The 13,129-nt window shown below is 41.0% G+C and overlaps 1 protein-coding gene across 2 annotated transcripts in view; it reads right to left on the bottom strand.

The window, feature by feature from the left end:
• Nucleotides 1–13,129, bottom strand: part of FGF14 (fibroblast growth factor 14) — a 376,169-nt gene that overhangs the window by 111,102 nt on the left and 251,938 nt on the right. Inside the window, exon 1 of one of the 2 annotated variants that reach the window (XM_053935887.1) lies at nt 9,319–9,606. The exons of the other annotated variant lie outside the window; for it this stretch is intronic. Coding sequence (XP_053791862.1) covers nt 9,319–9,511 — 193 coding nt within the window. The 5' untranslated portion in view covers nt 9,512–9,606. Of the gene's footprint in view, nt 1–9,318; nt 9,607–13,129 lie in introns of those variants that run through there. 2 annotated transcript variants of the gene reach the window in all.

Below are 13,129 nucleotides of genomic sequence, written 5' to 3'. Positions count from 1 at the left end.
AAGAAAGTAAATACAAAGATCCAAAGAAAGAATAAAAGTGTTCAGATGAAAAAACTACTTGCTTGGTAGTAAGAACTGATGATGATGATATATATTGTTCATTATCAATAATTTTCTAATGAGTACCTTAGGAGGAACATATAAATTTTCAAATCCTTAAGACATACACAAGCTAAGTTCAATAACACTTGCTAGAAGCAAAAAAAGTTGCCTTTCCTTCAGATTACCTATATCAGCAGAGATCAATCACTCAGTTTTTCAGCCCCAGGAATAGTTTTCTATTAAAAATTTCTAAAGTATCCTATGCTATTTTATAATTATTCCTACTTCTTAGCACAGTCATGATACCAGATAATTTATAAGATGATGAAAAAAAATTACTAGCAGGAGGAATTAATCATTAATTTATTGTGTGTCCTTACACAGCCATACTTAGGTCTTCATCTTGTAATCAGGCCTCTACTTGCCTGATGGCAAGCACGGCTAGCCCTCAGGGCTGATGCCAGAAGTGTACTTCCATGTACAAGCCTGGCCAGACCTCTGATAAAACAAAACTTGCTCTGGACACAAGGGGAGACTTGCTAAATTTTACTGCTGTAAAGCCCTTCCTACCATGCAAGTTTCTTCCTAATGCCATGGGAAGAGGTTCAATAGTTCATGGAATCTTACTTTTGTTGGCTTTAAGAATACAGTTAAAATTGCTGTTTGGAACAAAATATTACACATTTCATGTGTAATTTCATTACATAGAAGAACCTGTTCTGATTACACAGCAAGAAAAGTGAAAGAAAATAGAGCAATGAAGTTTAAGAGTTCATTTATTTAGTAGTTGCTGGTATACAGATTACAGTGGCATATTTTTCAACTCATCAGAATTTCATATGAAGATATACAAATCACTAATTAAGGTAGAGGAATTCAAGTCTCTGTATCTATGTTATACATAAACTACATAGATGAAAATGAGAGGAGCATTTGCTCAAGTTGGAATGTTCACAACGCATAAAGCAGTAAGTGTGTGGACAACTAAACACTCTGTAAAAGTTGAAAGATATTGAAACAGTTACTATAATCCATGAACTACAAAGTTACAAGGAGGTGTGGCTGGAAAAAGTTCTTACTTCACCACATTTCTGAACATACAAATTTATTATAAGATTGTTCCTCAAAACAAAGCAAAGAAGACATAATCAAGAATTAAAACAAAAACAAATGTAAACACTTATTTACTTTATATTCTATCAAATAGACTACTCTTTATGAATTACCAATAAGCTTCACACACACTATTTTAATCACAAAAGTTAAGTCTGCTGCTGTATGAAAAACTCTGCTGCAAATTTGGAAAGAAATCATAAGAACCTTCACTTAGTTCATTGTAGAAATGCTCTTTTTCAGAAAGAGCATTTTCATGATCTAAGAATTATACATATGTAATGCTTTTACATAAGTAGGTATATATAAGCCATAAATTTAGTACTTATGATCACAGATGTCTGAAATAAATAGTTAACTTTCACAGAAAATCCTCTTTCACACTATAGAAAATACTAAAATAAAAGCATAGTAAATTTACCAAAAAGAAATTCTCAGCTGTTGCTCTAGTTTTAAATGGTAAGTAAGGAAGTCTCAGTGTCTCTCTGTCTGTCTGTCTGTCTGTCTGTCTGTCTCTCTCTCTCTCTCTCTCTACTGCTCAGGGAATGCAAATGCTCATCAAAATCAAACAAGAAACACCTATAACATATTATTGCATTAAGGGAGACCCTGGTTCCAGCTCCCACCCCTAGGCTCATAGGTCCACAAGAATCTTGACTGCAAATAAACCTGCTGACCTTTTCTTAAGCCTGACATATCTGCTGTGTGCTGAGTGGCTTTGAAATTCAGTAATAAAAATGCCTTGAGGCTTGAAAAGTCCCTTTTTATTAGGACATGAAATTCCACTTGTATTCACCTGTAAAAAGAACCATTAAATGCAACTAATTTCCTTCCTTCCTTCCTTCCTTCCTTCCTTCCTTCCTTCCTTCCTTCCTTCCTTCCTTCCTTCCTTCCTTCCTTCCTTCCTTCCTTCCTTCCTTCCTTCCTTCCTTCCTTCCTTCCTTCCTTCCTTCCTTCCTTCCTTCCTTCCTTCCTTCCTTCCTTCCTTCCTTCCTTCCTTCCTTCCTTCCTTCCTTCCTTCCTTCCTTCCTTCCTTCCTTCCTTCCTTCCTTCCTTCCTTCCTTCCTTCCTTCCTTCCTTCCTTCCTTCCTTCCTTCCTTCCTTCCTTCCTTCCTTCCTTCCTTCCTTCCTTCCTTCCTTCCTTCCTTCCTTCCTTCCTTCCTTCCTTCCTTCCTTCCTTCCTTCCTTCCTTCCTTCCTTCCTTCCTTCCTTCCTTCCTTCCTTCCTTCCTTCCTTCCTTCCTTCCTTCCTTCCTTCCTTCCTTCCTTCCTTCCTTCCTTCCTTCCTTCCTTCCTTCCTTCCTTCCTTCCTTCCTTCCTTCCTTCCTTCCTTCCTTCCTTCCTTCCTTCCTTCCTCCCTTCCTCCCTTCCTTCCTTCCTTCCTCCCTTCCTTCCTCCCTTCCTTCCTCCCTTCCTTCCTTCCTCCCTTCCTTCCTCCCTTCCTCCCTTCCTCCCTTCCTTCCTCCCTTCCTTCCTCCCTTCCTTCCTCCCTTCCTTCCTCCCTCCCTCCCTCTCTCCCTCCCTCTCTCCCTCCCTCCCCCATTTTTCTAAAAAAACACTCTAAACAATCTAACAACCAAAACTACATGCTTTCTAGGGCCAGGCTTCACAGTACTAAAGGAGGAACAGCTACATTTAGTAATGTTTTGGATACGTCCTGGAATTTGCAAAATAAAGTAGAAAAGGCAGGTTTTGCAATGGAAATGATAGTAAATGATGGTGGTTTTATTTTTATATTTCTTAACTTAACTTCTCCAGAGAGAACAGGTTGTATGCTTGTGTTTCATAAAGTTCAATTCTTCTTACGTGAAACAAAATGCTTGATTAATTATTTTTTAAAAATGCTGAGTTCAATCATTTATTTTTGCTGATTACTGCCAATCAGCTGTCCAGTCTTGGTTCAATTTACAGTAGTTTTATAGCACAGTAACTCCAATGCCTTTCAAAAGTTCTACACCTGGGTAAGGGATTAGAATCAATATCACAGATATAATTAAATTGTTTAATTTAGTTATATCCTAGGGATTGTACTTTATATCCCAAAAAATTATATTCTTCACATTCCTATTTCAGTCACCTGTCTCTAGCTTCATTTATGAGAATCTGACTGAACATCCAATGTCATGCTTATTAGCATTCTACTCACCACTATACAAAATGGCAACCATAACAACTGGGAATCCTGAAAACCTTGTAGAAACAAGATTTCTGTAATTTTTTTCAACACGGTTCATCTATCTAAATTTCATATGAAGCTTTTACCATTTAATCTTTCCAATCTTATACTAGCTTTCATTTGAATTACAAAAATTTTCCTTTTTTTTTGTTATGTATTTATTTACAGAAATATAAATTTAGGTAAGTTTAGGTAACTATTGCTGAAAACAGCTATAGGTTATAATATAGAATCAGAACTTGGTAGTCTTGGACTCTTGCCCATCTCTAACTTAATGCAAATATATATTCCTAAATCCTGGCACCAAAAGCAGCTAGGTTCTTCCTTGGCATCAGGAAGGTGTATCTTCCTTAATTTTCAGTCCGTTAGGAAAATAAATTGGAATATCTACACTGGACCTCAGTGGGTTATCTTATTTATATAATTGAAATGACAAACTAAACCCCTAAAGCATAGAAATGTAAATGTCTACAATATAATGAAAGCATGTTGCTGATTTTTCACCATAATAAAAGAAAATTAAAGCTTTACTAATTTTCTCATCCTTTTCTACCATGGAGTAGGAATATTCTTTCTATTTTCCCACTGCTTAGTGTATGGCAGAGCATAAGATCTGAGATAATAATAATAATAATAACGACTCTTGAAAACAAAAGTGTGCCAGTTTCAAAGGGTTTCAGTAAAAGCTGATGGCACAGTAAGAGTACCTGCCAGGAGTACATCTTCCTGTCTATCACTAACTCCAGCACTTGTCTAAGGCAGAAAGGAGCTTACATATGACCAAGTAAGACAGACCTCTGTTTACTCACTATGAAAAATGGGGATCCACAATTGTGTATCTTCAAAACTATGCTTAGAGTCTAAATCAAAAAACTCCAACAGAAAAATGTTCTGTAATAAACTTTTTGAGTGTTATCTCAATATTGAAATTAATTACTTCTGTTTGTAAGCTGCTGACTTGAAAACTCATCATTCAAAACAAATCTTAAGTTCTGGATTTTTCTTGATTGAAATCAGAGCCTGAAACAACAAAAAAATTGCATCTGTTAATAGATAATATATTATTTAAAGATAGGATTCTGTCTTTAAATACAGTATAGAAACCTGACCTCACCTGTAACGTTTCTATTGGTACATCACCATGAATCAGAAACCACCTGTACTGAAATCTCCCTTATTATCTGTAATAATCAGATAATTTAGTTCTACAATACGTTTAATAGACAAAATAAGGCATATACTTTACAAGACTGAAACTGCCTGAACTTTAGAGATCCAGAAGATCACTCAAGCTTGAAAAGTTCATTTTCTAATGAAGAGTTAAATTGCCAATTACTAAGTGAAGACATTCAAAAGTAATATTAGTATATGAAAGATATTCTGAAATTACACTGCTACAGCACTATCTGTACATTAAATGCCCACTATTCTATCACCCCTGATTGAGACATTTATAAAAATCAATAGTCTCTAAAATTATGTTACCATTTTCAAGCTATTTTTTCCTATTTGCTCTCAAAGCCAACTCATTCATCACATTTAGATCTACCCGTACCAGTTTAGAATAAAAATTGTCTAATCCCAGCCATTACTGTATTTCTTTTATAAGCTTCTGCTAGCAAGCAAGGGTTTATGTGAAATAGTGAATGCATGGGAAAGAAAACTTGAAACTGAGTCTAGAAAGCCATGTTTTTAAAAATATTTTTAAAGTATGCTTAGAATATTTTATATGAAATGTAGGATATTTACACAGTTTCAGTTTGTGAGTATCATGCAGTCCTTTGAACAGGTTAACAGCAATGAAGGAAAAAAGTAATGATTTCTTAAATAGACTGTTAAGACTGTGTTTATACTTCAAAAGGGTTGTGGGTTAATCAATTTCATTTCAAGAAAAGTAATGAAAAACAAGCAACATCAGTTCAATGCCCTGAAAAATAGACAGCCTTGCACCTAGACAATGCAGGACCTGTGGACTTCCCTGAAATGCCAAGAAGAATTAATTCTGAGGGCAATCTCAAAGGAAAGCACAGACACGTGTCTTGGTCTGCTGAAACTTTGAGCAAGGCAGATCATCCAGTGCTGGAGCTTACTGGTGGGAGTTGATGTGGTTTGTAAAGCTTTGGAAAACAAGTCCTTTACACTCACAAGCATAGATCTCCATTTCAGTTCCACTGTTCCACAAGTAGGAGAACTAGAAACTACTTTGGGCACTATGTATATTGGGAATTTTCTTATATCTGAGATTATGGGCCACTCCCACATCTGCCAAAAAACATTAGCTGATCTACTGATGAGTTTTCAAAAAATGCTTTCTTTGGAGAATTAAATTACCTCTGTAGATGCAGTAAAATCTAATCAGTGCATTTTCTGAACGTTCCCTAGGTCTCTGTTTCTTATAAATATTAATGTACAAAATCACGGGCCAAGCCATCCCAAGATTCATACACCCTATGCATAAATTTAGAAGTCTTAATGTGGTATTAGCACACAGAAACAGTAAACCTCACACTTGGTTTTTAATACATTTAAATGTTGAGTATTTTTCAGTAGAATACTCCCAAGGGACCTAATTAACCAAATGAAGAATTTTTCAGATTAGCAAAGCAGCTAGATATATAGATGAAAATACAGGCTAAGAAGTTTGAATTTGCACCAATGACAAGCATATGTTTTAATCTCTGTGCTTTGTAGATGCATGAGGTGAAGTGACATTTATTTTCTTCTTTTCATTGGGTAGCCCCAGGTTAGATAAGGTTATTTCACATGAAAACAAAATATCTGTCAATCTTCCCATTTGTGATTATATTAGCATAAATTAAACTATTATAACTAAACAACCTGCAATGCAAGAGAGGATGATTCAAAATTAATTGATGTCATATCAGATAGGCAAGATCTTGTCTTCATGGTTATTCGGAAATTAATGACAGTTATTTGTTTATCAGATGACAGGTAGAACAAAATAAAAATTAAATTTGAAATATCATAATACTAAACAATACGAATCAAAGATGTCCAGTAAATGAAAATGGTTTCATCCACTCAGTAGATTAGCAGATAAGTCTTCCACAGAAATCACTTTGGCAGTTTAATTCATTTATCAAAGTCTTAGAAAGGCTGTTTAAAACTACTGTGGCATCTATCATTGGAGCAAATATTTAAGTAAATACAAATATTACTCTTTATTGTGAGTAAGCTCCTGGATATATCTTTAATGCTACCATTTCTAAATGTTAGTCTCCCAAAGCACACTTCTGTTGATATTTTAGTATGCCCCTAAAGGAAGGACCATGAACAGAGAATTTGTCACAATGACAGAAAAAAAAAAAAAAAAAAATTCATCAGGGTATACACATGATTTAAGCATTTTATGCATTCATAATAACTTCATTTTTTTCTAAAATAAATCCCACTGAACAACAACAGTACTAACAGGCATTTTGAAAGAAGAATTTAAAAATCAAGAATATTTTTCAAAGTTTGCTGACACGTTGGTATGTGTGCATATATTGTGTATATCTATTTACCTAATTCACATTAGTACATATATGTAAAAGGTTAAATGTGTATTTTTAATTTAAAAAAGAGCATCACTAGTTTTTTCTGCCTGCCGGTTTCAAAGATGGGAAGACAATTACTTTTCATATGTAAGTACAAAGTAAAACACATTTTTATTCCAAGAAAAACAATCTTGCTTTTACTGCTCTACATTAAAAAAATTACATATAATTCTATTATTCCATTGAATTCTATGAGAATGCCACAGATGGTTTGTCACATCTCTATTAGCTCATTTTTCACAATGCTCTTGTGACACTCTGTATCATTTACACAAGGTTTATTTGTCAAAATCCCATAGCACCTTTCTGACAACAGATGTTTTGAAATTCATCCTATTTTGCTTGGCAAAGACTTATTTTAATGGATTTGACAGTATGATTTCAGTGACAAATTCACTGGTTATTTAACTCAGTTTGGAAAACCTAAAACCAGACCCTGATAAATGTTCATTTTGTAACTCTTATAATGTACCTTAAAGCAATTACCCTTATAAGATGCAGTTTGTTGGATTTTTTCACAAATGATTATTCACTCAAAGCTATCCTGCATAAGATGTTTAAGTAATGACTTTGGCTTGATTGTTTCTTCAGTTTCTCTCTTAAATAGAATGCAACTTTGAATCCACAGGTATTCCATGTGTCACTTTGTGCATCAGGAACATAGATAGTAAAAGCTATGATAGTATTTTTCACAGCAGGGATTCTTACAGATGAGCAGTAATTCTGAGACCTTAATGTAAACCAATGGATAAATATCCCCATGTCTCATCATGAAGGAAGATAAACTCAGGGGTCTGATACTGCAGATTTTACTGGTGAATAGCCCTTGTTCTGATTGTTCTCGCTGAAATGTTCTGTGTCAGTGGTACAGTTAACAGCGGAGTTATGTTCTAATTCAGTTCTCTTTTTCAGGAATGTGACAAAGTGCCTTATGAAAAATGAATGAATGAAAAAGGATGAATTCAAAAGTCTCTTTAAAGCCCCTTCTCACCTAAAAAAATGTTTGGCATATCAGTGCTGCAAGGCAGTCCTCTCCTCCTCAAATGGTAATATTGTTAAATACAGAGTTTTCCCCCCAAAAAAAAGACTGCACAAGTGGTCAAGCAAGTTGCTGTTAGCAATCCCTAAATTTGTTTTCCTGAAGAGTATCACTTATAAAAATCCACCATCATAAACCAGCTACTCTAGTCTTTTAAAGCACACACAAACTGCTTTGAAAAAAAGCCACCACAGATTTTGCCACTGACATTTTCCACCTCATCTTTGCTGTATCCCTGTGCTACCTAAAAATGGCAAGATTTGGCTTGCATTAGGAGTTACAACAAATAATTTTACTGCAAGAAAGACATGTAAAAATAAAATTGTGTGGACTTTGTTAATTTATGCTTTTTCAAATGTGAGCCATGGAAAAGAAGGAGGAAGCATCAATCAGGAGAGTTGCCTAATTATGCTTAAAATGATCTTTCCACCCAACCTAAAGAGGAGCTGTAGTATACATACCAAACCACAACACATGGTGGCATTCTGTATAATGCAACAGAGGGTGGTTTGTACTTTATCATTAGCCATGTTTCAAGTGATACTTAACATTTTTACTCTTCACAATATAATACATTTGTTATAAAATTACTTGTTTCCTGAGGACATAGTCATTACCATTTCTGAATGCTGTTTAATACCACAATTTAAAAAAAAAAATTAGAGAAGTCACTGCAACACCATTTTACTCCTTTTATTTCTAGGGTTCTAATACAAAGTACTGGATAGAATGCAATCACCAAGGTACCGGTTTTCTCCGTTGACTCCTGGTCATCTACCTTGAAGAAGAGCTGCCTGCAAAACCTTCTGGTCTGCATGGCAAGGCCCTGGCTGGGAACGGGCAACAGGCACCTGGGTACCCACAGGGATGCCGAGGAGCTCTCCCACAGCGCCGGATGCGCCTCACCTCTCACTGTGCTGACTGGGAAGTCACCGAGCAGTGGGGAGGGACCCCTTCACTACAGCCAGACTGCACCTGCTAAAACCATATTGGTGGCTCAGGGAAGGGGCTGGCGACCGACGGCCCTCGGACACCGGACACCCAAAGCGCTGTGCGCTCTTTGTCCTTCAGAGAGAAACACAAGTGAGACGGGGACGTGCGGGGCGGCGGGCAGGGCTCCCCGAGGGGCTTGCTGCCCGCAGCACACCTGTCGCGACCCACACCGGAGCCCCGGAGCAGACAGCCGGGCAGCAAGGCTGGCACTGGGGGTCCCGACCGAAGGCCCGCAGGCTGCAGCCCGCGGAGCCCTTCGCCCGCTGCCGGGGAGCCGGGAGCCGCCGGCTGGCAGGACCCGGGGCGGCGCCCGGCCCGGGAAGTTTCTCGCCACAGGTTGCCCCCTCCCGCCCGCCCCCCGGGAGCCCGCGGGCGGGCCCGGCCACATGGACGCACCTTGGCGCCGCAACCGCCGCTTCTTGAGCCCGAAGATGCGGACCTTGGAGAAGATGTCCACCAGGTTGCCATTGCAGAGCCCGCGGTTCTTGTTGGGGCTGTTCCGCCTCCTGCTGGCCGAGGGCCGGTCCCAGTGCTGCTCCCTCGCCTGCCGCTTCTGGCGGATCAAGCCGCTGGCGATGGCCGCTGCCATGGCTGCTCGCCGGCTCGCCCACGCCGGGCAGGGAGGAGGGAGGCGGCAAGGTGCTCAACCCCGGCGGGAACCCATCCCCGGGGGCGAGGGCGAGCGGGAGCCTCCTCCGGCCCGAGGCGCGGCTGCGGAGGGGCACCCGCACCGTGCGGCCGCGGGAGCTGCCGCCGCCGAGGGTCACCGCATGGGTGCCCCGCCGTCCCCCCCCCGCCGTGTCCCGGCGCAGGGGCACCTGCTCGGGCGGGCGTCTGCCGGCGGGCTGGCGGAGCGGCGCGGCGCGGAGCGAGCGGGACTCGGGGCAGAGCCGCGCCCGGTCGGCTCCGGTCGGGTCAGGTCGATCGGGTCGGGTCGGGTCCGTCAGGCAGCGTCGCCTCCCGGGGCTGCCCCTCAGCCCCGAGCCGCCGCCGCCCGCTCGCCCGGCGCTGCCATCGCCACGGCCGGGGCGGCTACCGCCGCCTCTTCCCGGCTCCCGCCTGATGATTGCCAAGTGCTTCAGAAATCAGCATCTGGAGAGAGCAATCTTCTTCTCCGGGGAGAGCTGTAATCACGGCTCCTCGGTCCCACCCCGCTCCAGCCTCCCCTACACACGCACGCACACACAGACACACACACAGAGACACACACACACACACAGAGACACACACACACACACACACACACACACACACACACACACACACACACACACACAGAGGCACGCACCGCTGGAGCTTTTTTTGTCCTCCCCAAGGCGAGGGGCGGCGAGGGTGCAAACAGTGGAGGAGAGGGAATGGGGAAAGACAGAAGAAAAAAGCACAGGGGGGAGAGAGGCGGAGGGACGGGGTGATGCTGATGTGGTTTTCTCGTGGGAACCGGGAGGTTCCCAGTGGATCCGCCGCCAGCTGCCTCTGCCCCCTGTTAGGTTTCCGGGTGGCTTCGTGCGGGGCTTCCTTCCCGAGGGAAGAAGGAGGGCCCTGCGCGCTGCCAGAGGGGCGTATGGGCCTCCCTGTTCTCCCTCGCCCGCCCCGGCACACCGAAGATCCCTCGCACGCACCCTCTCCAGCTCCCTGGCAGCGGCTCCCTGCCGGCCGCCCCCGCCGCTCCCAGCGGTGACACCGGCACCTGTCCCCGTCCCCAGGCGGGGAAGCCGTGAGACAGACAGGGCAGGCGGGTGAGGCGACGCCGCGTTCCGCCAAGGGCACCCTGCCCCGCGCCGTCCCTCCGCCCGCCGGCCAGCCCACCCGCTGCTGGGCAGGGGCGCCCGCCGCTCCTCGGCCCGCAATCCAGGAATGGACCGAGCAGGAGGGGAAAGTCTGGAGGGAGACGGGGTTCTGCCTCATGGGAAGGTTTTGGAGCCGTGAGCTGAGGGGCTGAAGGGACCTTCAACTCAAATATCAAAGGGTTTACATGGGGCACCCACAAACAGCCACAGCGGGTGGATTTACTAATCACCAGCACCGTGTAAAATTACAGGCTATGTCTTGGAGCACTTAAGGAAGCACTAGCCAAGCTCACTAGACCTAAGTATCTGCCTCGAGAAGTTCACGAGGCACTGCAAATAGTAAATACCATGTAAAACAAGACATCTCACTTCTTTCCTTCCATCTTTTCCTGTTGGCTCGTCTCCCTTTTCAAATAATGGCCCAAAGTTTTTTTCGATTTACTTTCTGCAAGCCTAATGCTTAAACTTCCTGAAGTTGTAGCTAGCCAGAGGAAAGTAGAGGAAGAAAACAAGCAGCTACACAGAAAAATATTGTTAGCCTATAAAGAAGGGCAGATGCTTGCACAGGCAATTATCATGTAATATCTATTTGTATACTGTTTTCAAAGTACTCTAATCTCTTATTAGATTGTTTTGTGGGTTTTTTTTTCCTGTTTGTTTGTTTTTCTTTGTTTGTTTTCTTTGTTTGTTTGTTTTTTTAAACAGGCTTGGAAGTGTAAATATCCATCCAGAAAAATTCACTGTTTTGCAATACAGAAAACAGTGTAACTGTTCCAAAAACTATTGTATGCAAGAATAGTTTCTTGTTTCAGCAGATGCTTCAGCTTCTTTGATATTGACCATTTTTCCCCCTAAATCCTTTAATCTACAAAGTGCTATTTTTATACAGAGGGCAAAAGTGTATGGTGGGAACTCCACTATACAGGGATTTTGCATTAATACTAGACCAACTAGGAACAGAACATGCACAATCGGATCTGGATAATACATTTTAATTCTATTTAAAAGTGTCTCTAAAGAGATTCAGCTAAGACTCATTGGATTTTCTATCTGGCAATTTTTACAGAGCAGCAATTTCCTTACAACGGTTACAATTGCCTTAACTAATGCAATTAGACAGAGAGGTGGTTATTAAAAAAAAAATTAAATTTCAGTGTAGTATTTTTGCATACTGTTTTCTTTTTACTTCCTCCTCAAAAGTGGACAAGACACAGAATAGTCTTCCCTAAGACCCCTCAAGAGGGAAATGCTCCTCTGAGAACCGCCCCAGTGGGCCTCCCCCTGCGCGGCCCCGCGTTCCCTGTCCCGCTCTGTTTCTGCCTGCAGCACCACGGACAGCGGAGCAGCGGCCGGCCGCACGTGGCTCAGAGACACCCCGTCCCCACCGCGGGGAGATGGCAGGACACGGCCCAAAGTCAGCTCGACTTGGCTGCTGGTTCCAAACAAAGGAATGAATGAAAGGGAGTAGAGTGAAATAGAGGCCAACCATCCACTATCTCTCATTTTCTCAGGAATGCAGGGGTATAATACATACATACACATAACATTTTCATGAGAAACTCTTTATAGCATCAGATGATGCTAAGCATAATATACTATCTACTACCATTGTTCCTTTCTGTATTTTCCTTCAAATACTGGGCCTTTGCCAAAACACTGACATTTTTCAACAACATGATGCTCAGGGTGATGGTAAAGAAAAGCAAGAGAGAAGGTGGAAATGGGTGGTATGCCTATACACAAAGAGAAAATGTGTTTCTTACTCCAGAGAGTAAAAAAAAAAAAAAAAAAAAAAAAAAAAAAAGAAAAGCTTTGTACTCACATTTCAGAAATGCAGAGCAGTTGTTTACATCTTGGGGTTTTACAAAGAAAACTCAAGAGAGCCATCTGGTGTCCTAATCTGAGATAAAATGTGTGCAATTCTAGTCAAAGCGAAGGTTCTGCTAACAGATGGATTGTACAAGTATGAACATATCAGTTACCTTAAGGATTAGGAACTGCATGAGTATATGCATTTAGGAAAAATGGATACATCTTAGTTATGACATTTTCTACATTAAAACAGAGTTTTATTTCTGATTAACAAAACTCTGGATATGAAAACAAATGAGTAAAAGCCAAAGATGGGGAGAAAAGATTTTCATTGCTTTCTACTCTCCCATCTGTTCATTTCTAACTGGTATTTTATTATGGATTTCAGGAGTTTTCTAAATAAAAACATTATAGAATCTATAAAATTTCTTTATTGGATTAATTTTATAGTAAAAAATTCAAAGTATATAAAGTGTGTATAAAATACTTTATTATATGTTAGGGTATGAAATATGATTATTACTTTTTTTTCTGTATTACTGGGAACAAACCATATTCCGTTTTAGCTAATTTAATATGCAAATTTTAATGTGACTTCTCAGGCATCA

Source organism: Vidua chalybeata, chromosome 2 (genome assembly GCF_026979565.1).
Source record: "Vidua chalybeata isolate OUT-0048 chromosome 2, bVidCha1 merged haplotype, whole genome shotgun sequence".
Classification (NCBI taxonomy): Eukaryota; Metazoa; Chordata; class Aves; order Passeriformes; family Viduidae; genus Vidua; species Vidua chalybeata.
Note: the sequence above shows the minus strand (reverse complement) of the source record. Positions and strands in the feature narration are given on the sequence as shown.